The sequence below is a fragment of the Myotis daubentonii genome, chromosome 2, assembly GCF_963259705.1.
Source record: "Myotis daubentonii chromosome 2, mMyoDau2.1, whole genome shotgun sequence".
NCBI lineage: Eukaryota > Metazoa > Chordata > Mammalia > Chiroptera > Vespertilionidae > Myotis > Myotis daubentonii.
Window position 1 is genome coordinate 90,949,024 of NC_081841.1, and position 15,334 is coordinate 90,964,357.

Consider the following 15,334-nt stretch of genomic DNA (forward strand, 5'->3'; position numbering starts at 1 on the left):
CCTTCATAATCACAATTAAGTGCTTTATGAAAGAGGTCAATTAATTTAAGTCACAATATCATCCTTCCCCTTTTGAGACTGCAACTGAATAAGTATACAGTCTTATTAAGTGAAATAGAAAAAATTCTGCTCTTAAAAAAAAAATGTTTTTATTGATTTCAGAGAGAGGAAGGGAGAGAAACATCAGATCAGTTGCCTCCTGCATGCCCCCTACTGGGAATTGAGCCCACAACCCAGGCATGTGCCCTGACTGGGAATCAAACCCTGATCTCCTGGTTCATAGGTCAATGCTCAACCACTGAGCCACATGTCAAGCAAGAATGTGAGAATTTAAAGTACCATATTTTTCCATGTATTATGCCCCCCACTTTTCTAATCCAAAAGTAAGAAATCAGTATTTTAAACATAAAACACAATACATTTTTATTTAGTAATTACTGCAGATAATGTTTACATACCACTGCTCTCTTATTTATCATTATTAGTTCCAGATCTATCAAATTCTTCAACTTCTATTGTATCACTGCTGTCTTTTGGGTCACTGCCTTTATATGTAAGGTCATCCTCATAAACTGGTGGCATTTTCTGAGCTAACTTTGTTCACGTTCTCATGGCCAACCCTTCTCCCCTCATGAAACTGAAGCACCATTTGCCTTTCCTATAAGATCAACAGTGTTCATTTTGCTTGCAAACATTCTTGCCTGGCATTGAATAAGCTTGGTTGACACACATAAGCCACTCTGGCACTGCTCCATAATCCAAGTCTTAAGCCTCTGCTCCAAGTTTGCCCATTTTGCTGGTTTTCCTCTTAAGGCCTTCTTCTTTTTTGGCATCTTAAGGAGTTGTTCTTCCTGTTTTCTCCACCGTCCAATCATACACTCAGTGGGAGGAGGTCCAAATTGTCTCTCTGCAGCTCTACTTCCACGCTCTTTTGCATAGCTGATTACATTGTTTGAATTTTGCAGAATAAGATAATCGCTTACCGGTATTTATCTTTTTATTTTTTGACATCTTTATGGGCTCAGAACACTCCAGTCCCTGTTGCATCTGCGCACTCTCCACCTCCACCTCCAATTATGGCATCAGCTGATGTCAGTAACAATAAGGCCCGTGACTGGAGGAAGCCTGTTTGACAAGGTGTGGGCAGCTTCGCATGGGTGCAGCTCCCTCCTTGGCTGACTTCCATGTATAAGACGCCCCTCGATTTTCAGTCTAACAATTTTAGAAAAAATAGCGTCTTATACACGGGAAAACACGGTAACTTTTTAGGAAACAGAAAACTTATCAGAAGACTGTCTGGCAGCATAAGGCAAAATGAGGTTCAAAGTGAACATTTGTCATTTCTTTTGGCCACCCTATAGCTAGAACACCCTCGTTTGGAAATAACATCCCTCCTTCCAATCTTCATGGATTCTCACCTCCTTCATTAGAAGCTTTAGTCTTATTTCCTAACTCTCTTGCAGCTAAGCATGTGAGACCTAGGCTCAGTCAAAACCTGTGCATCAAAAGCAAACTACAAAAGAAGGTTCCACTCTGCAGAGAACAGCAGTAGTTAGTTACCTTAGACAGCGAGGTTCTAGTGGAGCATCCTCAACAATTCTTTCTAAAAATACAAAGTCTAAACTAGTTATGAAAATAAACAGTAAGAGATAATTGAGAGAGAGAGAGAGAGAGAGAGCGGGAGAGGGAGAGGGAGAGGGAGAGGGAGGGAGGGAGAGAGAGAGAGAGAGAGAGAGAGAGAGAGAGAGAGAGAAAGAGAGAGAGAGAGAGAGAGAGAGAGAGAGAGAGAGAGAGGAGGTTAAGAAGCTAAATTATCTCTTTGGGATTAAATGGGGTCAAAGGAGGAGAGCACTAAAGCCAGCTGACCTCTTTATCAAAGAACTTCTACCTAGTTTAAGAGTCATTAAAGAGGGAGCTAATTTCAAATTAGAGGGCTAACTTCCACTAGGCAGCCCAGTGTACTTACTAGGGGAAAAAGTCAGAGATAAGACATCTGAATGTAATCCCAATTCTAATTGTACCAATTTGTTACCCAACCACACAAATTCATTTACATCCCAAGCCTTCTAAAATTTAGTACCTTGAGCATTTCAAAAGTTCTATCTAGAGTTCTAGACTGAAAAGTGACTGGAATGAGTTAAACCTTACTGCTATATGCTACTTTCTACTGGAAGGTGCCTTTTTTGTAAATACTTTTTGATCTTGTAATTAACTGTTGAATACTTCATCTTCCTTGTCAAGGGGGAAGAATATTATACCTATATCCCCAGCATATATGTTGATGTACAATTTTTTTCCTTTTGTGCAATATTTAAATAAAAAAGAAATTTTTGCTAATGGTTCCCACTTTCCCTCCAAGTTTTTCTTTTCACTTGCTGATTACAGAAAAATAGAAGATCAATTTAAGATTAGCCATACTCCTAGCAACCGAAATCTGGTTAACATTCTAGTTATGTTTTTATTTTGTTCTGATTAAAAACAAAAGTCCTTAAAAAATTTAATATATTTACCCTTGTTTGTCTTTTTTACTTTGTCATTGTACTCTGCTTTCCTGGTTGCTTTATAGGCAAAAGAATCAATATGCTTTGCAAACCATACGGCAGGAACAGGCACCTTTCCTGGCTGATAAGCTAGTGACTACACTGCTACAGTTAACATGTAATCTTAGTCCCTTTCTTTGATCACTAGTTATTTCAGGTTCCCAAAGGGGTAATCACAACAAATTTAAGTGTTTAATGCCTGAGGACTCCATAGGAAAGGCCTATGCTTATATTAACAGACAAGACAGATGGAAGCAGAGCAGTTGAAATTTTTGGAGAGGCAAATAAAAACAAGTTACAGTTGTTCCAGATTTGGAATCCAATTGTGCCAATAACATAATTTTGTCCAAAATCCAAGCCACCAAGAAGGAAGAATAAGTTTTTGTCACACTGTGCATACTGAGATAAATTGGGAAGCAATCAGATATCAGGGTTTCTGTCTCCTCCAAGATAAGCTTCCTTGAACAAGTCTGCCAAACTGGCCAGCGCCAAGAGAGTACCATTCACACCATAATCTGCATGAATCACACCCCCTAAAGTTATGCAGTGCAAGATCCTAAAGTAGTTGGGATTAAAGAATTAAATTTCAGTCTAGCAGCTATAAAAATCAGTTTTTTTATTGTCTAACTCATGGAAAATTGATTACATATGATAATTCTAATAAAATGGAAACATATTACCCCAAATATCCCACTTTCCAACACACTGTTGATAAATGGGCATTCACTGTGCTTTAAAAATCTGTGCTTCATACCCTACCCAGTTTGGCTCAGTGGATAGAGCATCCACCCACAGACTGAAGGATCCGGGGTTCAATTCCAGTCAAGGGCATGTACCTCAGTTGCAAGCTTGATCCCTCACACAGTAGTGTTTCTCTCTCTCTGTCTCGCCCCCTCCTTTCTACTCTCATTCTTAAAAAAAAAAAAAAAAAAAAAAAAAATCAATGGAAAAATATCCTCAGGTGAGGATTAACAACAAAAATCTATGCTCCACTTCAGAGGGTTATGTTTTTTGTTTGCTTATTTGTTTTATTAAATGTATTTTTATTGATTTTAGAGAGAGGAAGGGAGAGGAGAGAAACATCGACCTGCTGTCTCCTGGATGCCCCCTACTGGGGATTGAGCCCACAATCTGGGGATGTGCCCTGACTGAGAATTGCACTGTTTCATGGGTCGACGCTCAACCACTGAGCAACACCGGCTGGGCCAGAGGGTTATGTTTAATGTTATCTATTTTGTGGGAATAATACATAAATGAATACAGTTTTCCCATACTGAAAGACATTAATTCTTTTTATATTTATAGTGAAGCAGCATCTTTGCAAAATCAGATATCAAATATGGTTCAGTGTTATGTTAGAACCTATTTATTCTCTACACCAAGCATGTCAAACTCACGGCCCTGCAGCCCACAAACAAATATTTTTGTGGCCCAGCCAATATAACAGTATGTAAGAAACGTTTTAATAAAAATTTCGTAACTTAACTTTTACAATATCCTGTTACACATAATTATTAATAATGAACTACAACATTCTCTAATGACTGATTACTATAATCGTGTTGCATTCATTTTCCTTACGCACCTTACACACAGGCGCACCATTTCTCTCCACTACTACTAACAGCGAATATTTTAGCAGCCGATTGCCACATCATTAGTCTTGGACTGACTTGTTTGGTGTGCACAACAGGAAATATTTTGCTTTCGGAGAACAAGAAAAATAGATTTATTTGTGTTACGCTTATTAAGTTGTGCAATTAATATGCAGTTAAGTTGTTCAGTGTCTGGTAAGTTAATGTTCAAGGAAAAATATTAATTTTATTAAAATGTTCTATTATTTTATGTTAACAATTACTCATTTATTTCAGCCCTTTGTATCCAGCATGTCTCTACCTAAATAAACCTATGTTTCTATGAAAATTGAAGCTTTTGTTTTTTTGCGACCCACATAAAATTAAACCTTGTATATTTGGCCCATGTTAGCCTTTGAGTTTGACATGCTTGCTCTATACTCTAAACCTCCCAACCACTGTAGCTGTAGATTAGTACATTAAGCAGATAAAGCAGCAGGGAGGTCAAGTGATGATGTCCAAGCCAGTGTTTGGCTAGAAGTCAAGCCCAGAGATCCTGGCCCCAGATTCTGTGTTCCTACCACATAAAACCACACATACCCCAAATTCTTTTGCTCTTGAGAATTAGGAGACCTAAGCCGTTTAAGCCATAAAACATTATTTTGCCCACAAAGCAGCATTTCTACCATTTTGAAAGCCAACTGTTAAAAAGTAAGCAACTGACTAAATGCTACTGAACACTAATGAAAAGTAGGGGTGCACCTTCTATAGAAAGACATCCCTTACATACTGTGCTACCCCACTATCTGTCTCCCCAACAATACTAATTCCTATAGGCCAGTGATGGCAAACCTTTTGAGCTCGGTGTGTCAGCATTTTGAAAAACCCTAACTTAACTCTGGTGCTGTGTCACATATAGAAATTTTTTGATATCTGCAACCACAGTAAAACAAAGATTTATATTTTTGATATTTATTTTATATATTTAAATGCCATTTAACAAAGAAAAATCAACCAAAAAAATGAGTTTGCGTGTCACCTCTGACACGCATGTCATAGGTTCACCATCAATGCTATAGGCCAAGGCCCAGGTCTAATGTTTCCAGCTCCAATGCTGAGCTCTACAGTGTATCATACATTCCACATCAGTTGAAAGAATAGAAATAACTTCAAGAACTTCCAAAAACACTAGGCCCAAGGCTTTACGGAGCCAGACGGTGGCTGTAAATGGCAGGAGTATGTAGGAAAAAGGGACTTTTAAAAATTCAAAACCCAACCTTCACAAACTATTCCATACTTCTGCTCAAAAGCCTTGGCTTTGATATCTTTCCTAAAGGTTGTACACTTAAAGAACCAAAAACTAGGCAGTAGAGATACCAGACTTAAGATTCTTTTGTCCACTAGCAGCTTTGATGACCTATAGCCATTTCCTTCTACTTTAGTAATGATCATTTGCTCAATACTGACTGGTTAGCATATTAAAAATTCAGTCCTTTTCTAAACACAAGGTTTTTAGAAGAATTTGAAACTGCTCAAGAAACCAAATTAACATGAGATTAAAAATTTTAATATTTCACAGACTACCAATGTGGCTTGAAAGTTAAATAATCTTAAGAGATCCAGCTGGGGTATATAACTCAGTAGATTTTTTATTCTTCTGTAATTTCAGAGGATTATTTTGTCCTGTGCTACTGATTCAGAGGAGGAAATGACCCAGACAACTCAGACTTTTAATATAGTATACCTTGGAGATATTGTGAGTTCAGTTTCAAACTGCAGCAATAAAGTGAGTCTCTTAATAAAGCAAGTTGTAATCTTTTTGCTGGGAGGGTATTTCCTTCAATTTATAAAAAACAACGCAAGTGTTTTGTAAGTGCAATAAAACATGGTATGCCTGTATAACTGAAATAAACACAAATATACATACTGAGGCAGACATATTATGTGATAGAACCCTGTGTACAGTAATACTGGGTCAAATTCATCCACTTCATGTAATGGCCAGAGTCCTGAAACAATACATTTAAATAATATGAATGCTAGACTTTGGGCTTACTAATAATGTGAGCTGGTAAGATATGATGTAAAACTGCACCTAAATAAAAATAAGAGGTTACAAAATCATAAAATAACTGATTTAAATGATCCAAGTAAAAAGAGGTTTTCTTGAGGAAAAGAATTAGGTAACTGGGACACAGTTGTGGAAGACATTTGTTTTTTGTTTTGTTTTGAAGAGAGACAGAGAGGAAGGGAGAGGGACAGAGAGAAAGAGAAACCTCAATTGGCCGCCTCCCATATGCACCCAGACGAGGGATTAAACCTGCAAAACTGGGTACATGCCCAAACTGGGATTAAAATCAGCAACCTTTCAGTGTTCGGACGACACTCCAACTGAGCCACACAGGCCAGGGCGGAAGACATTTTTTAATGAGTACTCTTTTGTTGAATTCTGGAACATGTGCAAGTACCACTTACCCAAAAAATTAACAAAAAGTGTTTTTAAATAAAATCATCTAAGGAAGCCCTAGATCAGTTTGGCTCAGTGGATAGAGCCATCAGCCTGTGGACTGAAGGGTACCGGGTTGCAGGCTCGATCCCCAGTAGGGGGCATGCAGGAGGCAGCCAATCAGTGATTCTCATCATTGATGTGTCTCTCTCTCTATCCCTCTCCCAAATCAATAAAAATATAAATATTTTTTAGATCACCTAGGGAAATTGAATAAGCATTCTGAGTATCCTATTTTGAAAGTGACAATGTCTCATTGTCATCAAGACAATCCTTAAAACTCAGAAGATAAAAAGAAAAAAAACAATGCTATTTAATGTTGTGGAGAAAACTGACTATATATGCATGGCTTTTGGGGACTACAAGCTGACCTAACCTTTAACAATTTCACCTCCTGGAATTTATTCGCAGGAAAAACTGGGTAGGGGCTCAAGGGTAGGTACACCTCCAGAAGTAATGATCACAACAAAGCCTATGGGAAAAGACTGTAAATATAATGTGTAACACCAGAAAAAATATCAAACATCCTTCCAACAGTATAATCTTTTAACTAGTGTTGTGATGGAATAAATGACATTTCTAAATCTTAACTTAAATGGATACACTTGATTATATGTAAATTACACATTATTAAGTTAATTTAAAAGGAAAAAAATGTGTAATGTGCATCTAGAGCTTATTGAGGGCAGGCACAGGGTCTTCATTTGGGAAGGCAGGACTCCTTATTCACCTGAATATTTGTTGGGATTTGAGGGCAGGAGCTATACTGTTTGACCAGGAATAAGAATTTTTGAGCAATAGAGCAATGCAGAAGGAAAGAAATGGGAAGAAAGAGAGGAAAATATATCAAGAGCCGATAAGGTGGCTAATGGCCATTTATTGCTAAACTCCTAACTTTTAATAAAAATCACTAAACTTGCAAATGCTTGCAATTGGTGGACTTTTTAACACTTTTATTAGTATTACTTTTATGCTGAATTTACTCCCAGGACACATAAGGGCTCAATCCCAGTTGGGGTGTGTGTAGGAGGCAGCCGAACGATGTTTCTCTTTATCTCTCTCTCTAAAATCAATGAAACAAGTAAAAATGAACTCCAAGGACTGACATATGGATTAATCCTTAAAACTGAGTTGAATGTTCACATACATGTTTCATTTAATCCTCAGAACCACTTCTGAAAACACTATCTGGAAATGTGCACCAAATTTTATCAAGTGGCAGAACACCGAATAGAAGCCCACTCTAGAATCAAGGGTTCTTTTCACATATCACAGCTAGAACTTGGAATCTTCAGCATCCAGCAGTGTTTATGCCTATGTATTCATGTCAGGTGAATGACCAAGGATTATCACTAAAAAAGGCGGATGAGAGCTAAAAACAGAAAAGGTTTCTTAATTTGTTCTAACAGTATAAGTGTCCTTGGAGCTGATGCAAAGGGAGTCACCAAGGACGGGGGAAAGGTAAACTGTTGGGGCACCATTTGCCTAAGTCCCTTGGCATTTTCTCTCTCTAATCCTACTTTCTTCTCTAACATCCTAGCTTGAAGGCACATAGTTCTGTCTTGAAATTTGAGAGCTGGCCCAATCAAGTAGGGGAAAGATTCAACTGATTTAGAACAAAGACATTTATTTATAATATACACTAAAATTCACTTTTAAAAAAACCCAACAGCTGACAGTCAAGCAAGGGAATGGGGAAAGGGTCCTTCCCCTAAGCTTTATCAAAACAAAAACAAACATTTTTAAAAACCCTAAAAATTTCTAATTCTGCAGGACTGAAGGCAAGTCAAGTACTGCCACATCTCAAAGGTGGGGTCAGGTGATCAGACAGCTTTCTATCTTTAAAACTTCCACACTGGGCCCAGCTAGTGTGGTTCAGTGGTTGAGAGTCAACCTATGAACCAGGAGATCACGGTTGGAATCCTAATCAGGGCACATGCCCAGAGTTGGGGGTTCGACTCCCTACTGGGGGTGTGCAGGAGGAGGCAGCCAATAAATGATTCTCATTAATGTTTCTTTCTCTCTCTCTCTCCCCCAGCCCCTTCCTTCCTCTCTGAAATCAATAAAAATATATATTTTTTTAAAACCCTCCACACTGGGAAATTTATATCTGTGCCAGATGTAAAGTAATGTAATTTTTTCTCACGATTCTGGGGGTGGTACTCTGCAAACCACATTTCTGCTTTGCCATGGATTTCCCATTAATTAAACTCTGCAGATGTGTGTTTGGGGGGTGGGGTGGGGGCAGAGGGGGGGCGTTGCTAAAGGGAAGCTGCAAGAGGGGACTTGCATCTTCAGGGCTTCTTGGGCCCATGAGATGCCTGTGTGCATCACCCAACGTCCCTGTAGCACATTCATCCAAAGTACGGTTTATCGCACACTGAGAGACACAGCTTAATCACCACCGCACGCCCAAGAACAGCGGTTCTCAACCTGTGGGTCGCGACCCCTTTGGCGGTCAAACGACCTTTCACAGGGGTTGCCTAAGACCATCCTGCATATCAGATATTTACATTACAATCATAACAGTAGCAACATTACAGTTATGAAGTAGCAACGAAAATAATTTTATGGTTGGGTCACAACATGAGGAACTGTATTAAAGGGCCAGAAGGTTGAGAACCACTGACCTAGAAAACCAGACTCTCTTCAGAGATCTGGATCCCACTGGGGATACTTCTCCCAGGTTTCTATATTTTAATAATTTCAACCTTTGTTTTGTCTTAGGAGTGATAGCTGCTTTCTATAGTTACTAACTCCAAAACACCGTAACGTTCTCTTTTCTCCCATTCTGTCACCTACGTAACAACTTTATATATGTGACAGTTCCCACATGTTCGCAGAATTGCCAGAGCAAGAATTAGCCCAGTGGGCTGCACACCACCTAGTACTACTCTTCCTCTTGACCTCCACTCATAAAAGGATACAAGGACAGCTAGGAAGAAGAAGGGCAGTTATTCCATTAAAAGGAATGCCAACCCTAGATGGTGCCCATGCAAACATCTCAGGTCCCCAGATGTCTGGGAGCCCTTCCAGTTGACAGGGGCAGAAGCCACAATGCCCATATGCAATAACTTGAAAATAATCAAATTCAGGATTCAAAAGGTTGTTTACTGGTATGAATATGTGAGTTTCAAAGAAGTCAAGACCAACCCTATACTAAGATCCATCCTTCCTCATCTTTCAAAGCAGCATACCTCCCTAGATGCTCTTCAGAGAATCTGGTAATACGGTCAAAGTAAGCCACACCCAAGGTGTGAATGGCCCAAACAGAATTTCACAATCTAGGAAGATTTTTGAGACTTCCAACCACCACACAACCAACTTTTCCACAACCACACTTCTGCCGTACCCAGGGTAAAAGATTGAGGGCCCAGCAATTGTACACACAGCTTAGCTAATCCTTTGAGCTAACACCTTCAAATATTTGAGTCATATGAAACTAAAGAAAAAGGTAAGCTGCAAAAATCAGGATTAAAAAGGGAATAAACTCTAGGATCTTCCTGTCAGAGGATATAAATATTCTTTCTTGATCTTTCTCACTTATAAACCATTTTCAATTGAGACATGATAACTGTATAACTTTCTTTTTTAAAATATATTTTTATTGATTTCAGAGAGGAAGGGAGAGAGAGAGAGATAGAAGCATCAGTGATGAGAAATAATTTATCGGCTGCCTCCTGCACACCCCACTCTGGGGATTGAGCCTGCAACCCCGGGCATATGCCCTGAACTGGGAATCAAACCACAACCACCTGGTTCACAGGTCAACGCTCAACCAATGAGCCACGCCAACCAAGCAGTATGACTTTTTTTTTAATCCTTACCTGATGATATGTTTCCATTAATCTGAGAGAGAGAGAGAGAGAGAGAGAGAGAGAGAAAGAGAAACATCAATGTGAGAGAGAAACATCAATCAATTGCGTCCCGAGGATGGAACCCACAACCTAGGTATGTACCCTGACCCGAAATCAAACCCGCAACCTTTTGGTGTATGGGATGACGCTCCAACCAAACCACCTGGCCAGGGTGGTAAGACTCTTATCTGAGCAAAATGAGCAACATTTCTGTTGTTCACAATTAATGACATTTTTTCAAGACACTTCCATTTTTCACAATCACATTTTTTCAAGGCACTTCTTTTACTTTCCAACAGAAGTATGACTAACTCTATGATATAATAAGAGATTAAGCAGCATGATCATTAAAACAGCTACAAATTTACAATTATAAAGTGAATCTCTGGACTTAGAATGCAACATTTGTTTGGGGCTTGTAAAAAATATACAATCTTGGACCTGGTTGGTATGGCTCAGTTGGTTGGACATCATCCCATGCACCAGGAGGGTGTCAATTCAATTCCCAGTCAAGGACACATGCCTGGGTTTTGGGCTTGCAGGAGGCAATCCATGCATGTTTCCCTCTCCATCTCTCTCTCCCTTCTTCTCTCTCTCTCTTAAAAAAAAATCAATAAACTATTCTTTAAAAAAAAAAACACAATAAAATCTTATTTTTTCTTAAATGAGTATTGGTGTGTTTCCACATTATCCCTCCCTTCTTGCTCCAACCATCTACATTTGCTTTCATCTACTAAAATCAAATACCTGAACTAAATCATTCTTTGACTACATATGCCAACCAGAAATAACTTCAGTATTTTTTCCAATCTGCCATAAACAATGGGGGGAACTGTGTACAATCAGTATAAGGAACACAGTAAATATTCAACATCCTTACTAATACTTGTAATGTTTAAAAGATTAACATACACGGGTCATAATTTATACACATAAATATATAACCATAATTGGCTTGATGATCCAACTCAAGAAATAAAGTATTATAAAGTAAAGAAGTGTGTGTGGGCACTCTCAGAATATTAAAATTGTTGTAACAAATAACTCATAAGAGGAAACATACACTAGTTTTACTTTTTCATTGATAGTAAGCCTAAATATTTACATTTTTTAAGCACACACCTGTGGGTCATGGGAAGCTAAAGCCTACTCATAGGCTAGGACTGTGTTCTTTGCTGGTAGGGTACTGTTGCATCCTAAATATAAGAAAACCTGCTAGGGCAATCCTTAAAATGAAGGGGGATGACACCGGAGTTCTCCAATGACCCCCCTGCTTTATGACCCTCTTATGATTAATTCACAGTTATCAATTAAACAGTTGAAAACAAAGTGATAGTATGTATGTGTGTGAACCATGAGAGCAAAAGTCTATAGGCTTTTTTAATTTTATTTTTATTGTTGAGGGTGTTACAGATGTCCCCTATTTTTCTCCCCTCACACAGCCCCCACCCCAACCCAGGCCTTCACCACAATATTGTCTGTGTCCATAGGCTATGCACACATTTATATAAGTTCTTTGGTTAATCTCTTCCTGACCACGCCCCTCCCTCTGAGATCTGTCAGTCTGTTGCATGCTTCCATGTCTCTGAACCTATTTGCTTGTCAGTTCATTTTGTTCATTAAATTCCACATATAAGTAAGATCATGTGATATTTTTCTCTCTCTGACTGGCTTATTTCACTTAGCATAATACTTTCCAGGTCCCTCCATGTTATCTCAAGGGTAAGGGAGCCTTCTTTTTTATAGCTGTACTAGAGGCCTGGTGCACAAAATTCATGCACTCAGCTCAACCTGCACCCTCTCCAATCTGGGACCCCTTGGGGGATGTCCGACTGTGGTCAGACATCCCTCTCACAATCTGGGACTGCGCTCCCAACCGCTCAACTGCCTACCAACCTGATCACCCCCTAACCACTCCCTGCCAACCTAAATGACACCTAACTGCTCCCCTGCTGGCCAGATTGCCCCCAACTGCCCTCCCCTGCCAGCCCTATCACCCCCAACTGCCCTCCCCTGCTGGCCCGGTCACCCACAACTGACCTCCCCTGCAAGCCTGGTCGCCCCCACTGCCCTCCCCTGCAGGCCTGGTCACCCCTAACTGCCCTCCCCTGCCAGCCATATTGTGACCACATGGGGGCAGCCATCTTGTGCAAGGGTGTGATGGTCAATTTGCATATTACCTCTTTAGTATATAGGATTATATAGGACTAGAGGCACGATGCACGGAATTAGTGCATGGGGAGGGGGGTTGAAGGGGTCCCCTCAGCCCGGCCTGCCCCCTCTCGCAATCTGGGATGCCTCACTCCTAACCACCCGCCTGCTCACTCCTTACCACTTGGCTCGCCACGCCTTACCACCCACTTGTTCGCTCCTTAGCGCTGCTGCAGAGGCAAGAGAGGCTACCGCCACCACCACTGCACTCGCCAGCCATGAGCCCAGCTTCTGGCTGAGCAGAGCTCCCACTGTGGGAGCACACTGACCACCCAGGAGGCAACTCCTGTGTTGAGCATCTGCCCCCTGGTGGTCAGTGCGCATCATAGTGACCAGTCATTCTGCCGTAAGGGTCGCTGGGCTTTTATAGATATAGATAGTATTCCATTGTGTCAATGTACCACAGTATTTTTATCCACTTGTCTACTAACAGGCACTTGGGCTGCTTCCAGATCTTAGCTATTGTAACACTGCTATTAACAAAGGGGTGCATAAATTCTTTCTGACTGGTGTTTCGGGATCTTAGGATATATTCCCAGAAGTGGGGTCACTGGGTCAAAAGGAAGTTTCAGCCTGACCAATGTAGCTCAGTGGTTCAGCACTGATCATAAACCAGGTGGCATTCGATTCCAGGTCAGGACACACGCCCAGTTGCAACTCCATCCCCAAGAGGAGGCACGCAGGAGGTAGCCAACTGATGATTCTCTCTCTTCACTGATGTTTCTCTCTCTCTCTCTCTCTCCCTTTCCATTCCTCTCTCTGAAATCAATAGACATATTAAAACAAAAAAAAGGAAAGTACAACTTCCAATTTTTTGAGAAATCTCCATACTGTTTTCCACAGAGGCTACACCAGTCTGCATTCCCAATAGCACCTGTTGTTGATTTACTGATAGTAACTATTATGGCAAATGGGAGGTGATACCTCGTTGTAGTTTTAATTTGCATTTCTGATGATTAGTGACATTGAGCATTTTTTCATGTCTCTTGTTCATCCCATGTCCTCTTTGGAGAAGTGTCTATTCAGGTCTTTTTCCCATTTTTTAATTGGGTTCTTTGTCTTCCTTCTGTTGAGTTGCATGAGTTCTTTATATATATTGGAAATTAACCCCTTATCAGATGTATGATTGGCAAATATATTCTCCCATATAGTGGGTTCCTTTTTCATGTTGAGGATGGTTTCTTTTGCTGTGCAGAAGCTTTTTAAGTTTGATGTAGTCCCATTTGTTTATTGTTTTCCTTTGTTTCTCATGCCTTAGATGTATTGGCAAAATTTCTGCTATGTGAGATGTCTGAAATTTTACTGTCTATGTTTTCTTCTAGGATTTATTGTTAATCCTTACCCGAGGATATTTTTTCCCCATTGATTTTCAGAGAGTGGAAGGGAGGGGGAAAGACGAGAGAAAGATTATCGATGTGAGCGAGACACATTGATGGTTGCCACCCGCACGCACCCCAATGGGGACCAGGGATGGAGCCTGCAACCAAGGTACATGCCGACTGGAATCAAACCTGAAACCCTTCAGTCTGCAGGCCGACGCTTTATCCATTGAGTCAAACCAGCTACAGCTCTTCTAAGATTTATATGATGCTCAAAACCTTGATCCAGGAAGTAACAAATATTTTATTTTTCTGATGGTCAAAAAGAGCAAATTATTTTTCAAATCAACTCTTAAGAAAGGAAATCCTGACATTTGCATAACCTGAGTGAACCTGGAGAAAATTATGGTAAGCAAAATAAACCAAACACTGCCCTGATTGGTTTGGCTCAGTGGAGAGAGTGTTGGCCTGGGGACTGAAGGGTTCCTGGTTCGATTCCAGTCAAGGGCATGTACCTTGGTTGCGGGCACATCCCCTTATGCAGGAGGCAGCTAATCGATGTTCTTCTCTCATCGATGTTCCTAACTCTCTATCCCTCTCCCTTCCTCTGTAAAAAATCAATAAAATAGACTTTAAATAAATAAATAAACAAACAAACAAACCAGACACAGAAAGACAAATATGCATAATCTCACTTATATGTGGAATCTTCAAAACAAAACTCAAATTCTTAGTAACAGAGAGAGTGGTGGTTACCAGAGCTGGGAGGTGGTGGAAAAGAGATTGATCAAAGGGTACAAACTTTCAGTTATAAGATGAGTAAGTTCTGGAGACCTAATGTACAGCATGATGACTATAGTTAACAAATAATTATGTATTGGCCCTACCTGCTTTGGCTCAGTGGATAGAGCGTCGGCCTGCAGACTGAAGGGTCCCAGGTTTGATTCTGGTCAAGGGCACATGCCTGGGTTGCGGGCTCAATCCCCAGTGGAGGGCATACAGGAGGCAGCCAATCAATGATTCTCTCTCATCATTGATGTTTCTATCTCTCTCTCCCTTCCTCTCTGAAATCAATAAAAATATATTTTTTAAAAATGCCTTAAAAAATAATTATGTGCCCTAGCTGGTCTGGTTCAGTGGATAGAGCATCAGCCTGTGGACTGAGGGGTTCCAGGTTCGATTCTAGTCAAGGGCTCATGCCTGGGTTATGGGCTTGATCCCCACTGGGGGAGGTGAAGGAGGAAGCCAATCAATGATTCTCTCTCATCATTGATATTTCTATCTCTCTTTCCCTCTCTCAAATCAATAAAGATATTAAAAAATAATA

The 15,334-nt window shown here is 40.2% G+C and overlaps 2 protein-coding genes across 7 annotated transcripts in view; one reads left to right on the forward strand and one right to left on the reverse strand.

Moving 5' to 3' along the window:
- Window positions 1–4,473, forward strand: part of NUDT4 (nudix hydrolase 4) — a 46,321-nt gene extending 41,848 nt beyond the window's left edge. The window contains exons 4-5 of one of the 5 annotated variants that reach the window (XM_059683784.1): window positions 3,846–3,986; window positions 4,137–4,473. In XM_059683784.1, coding sequence (XP_059539767.1) covers window positions 3,846–3,986; window positions 4,137–4,201 — 206 coding nt within the window. In that variant the 3' untranslated portion in view covers window positions 4,202–4,473. Of the gene's footprint in view, window positions 1–3,845; window positions 3,991–4,136 lie in introns of all 5 variants that reach the window. The other 4 variants (XM_059683783.1, XM_059683779.1, XM_059683781.1 and 1 more) reach the window with 4 other exon arrangements.
- Window positions 1–15,334, reverse strand: part of UBE2N (ubiquitin conjugating enzyme E2 N) — a 50,928-nt gene that overhangs the window by 17,218 nt on the left and 18,376 nt on the right. The gene's annotated exons all lie outside the window — the stretch shown is intronic.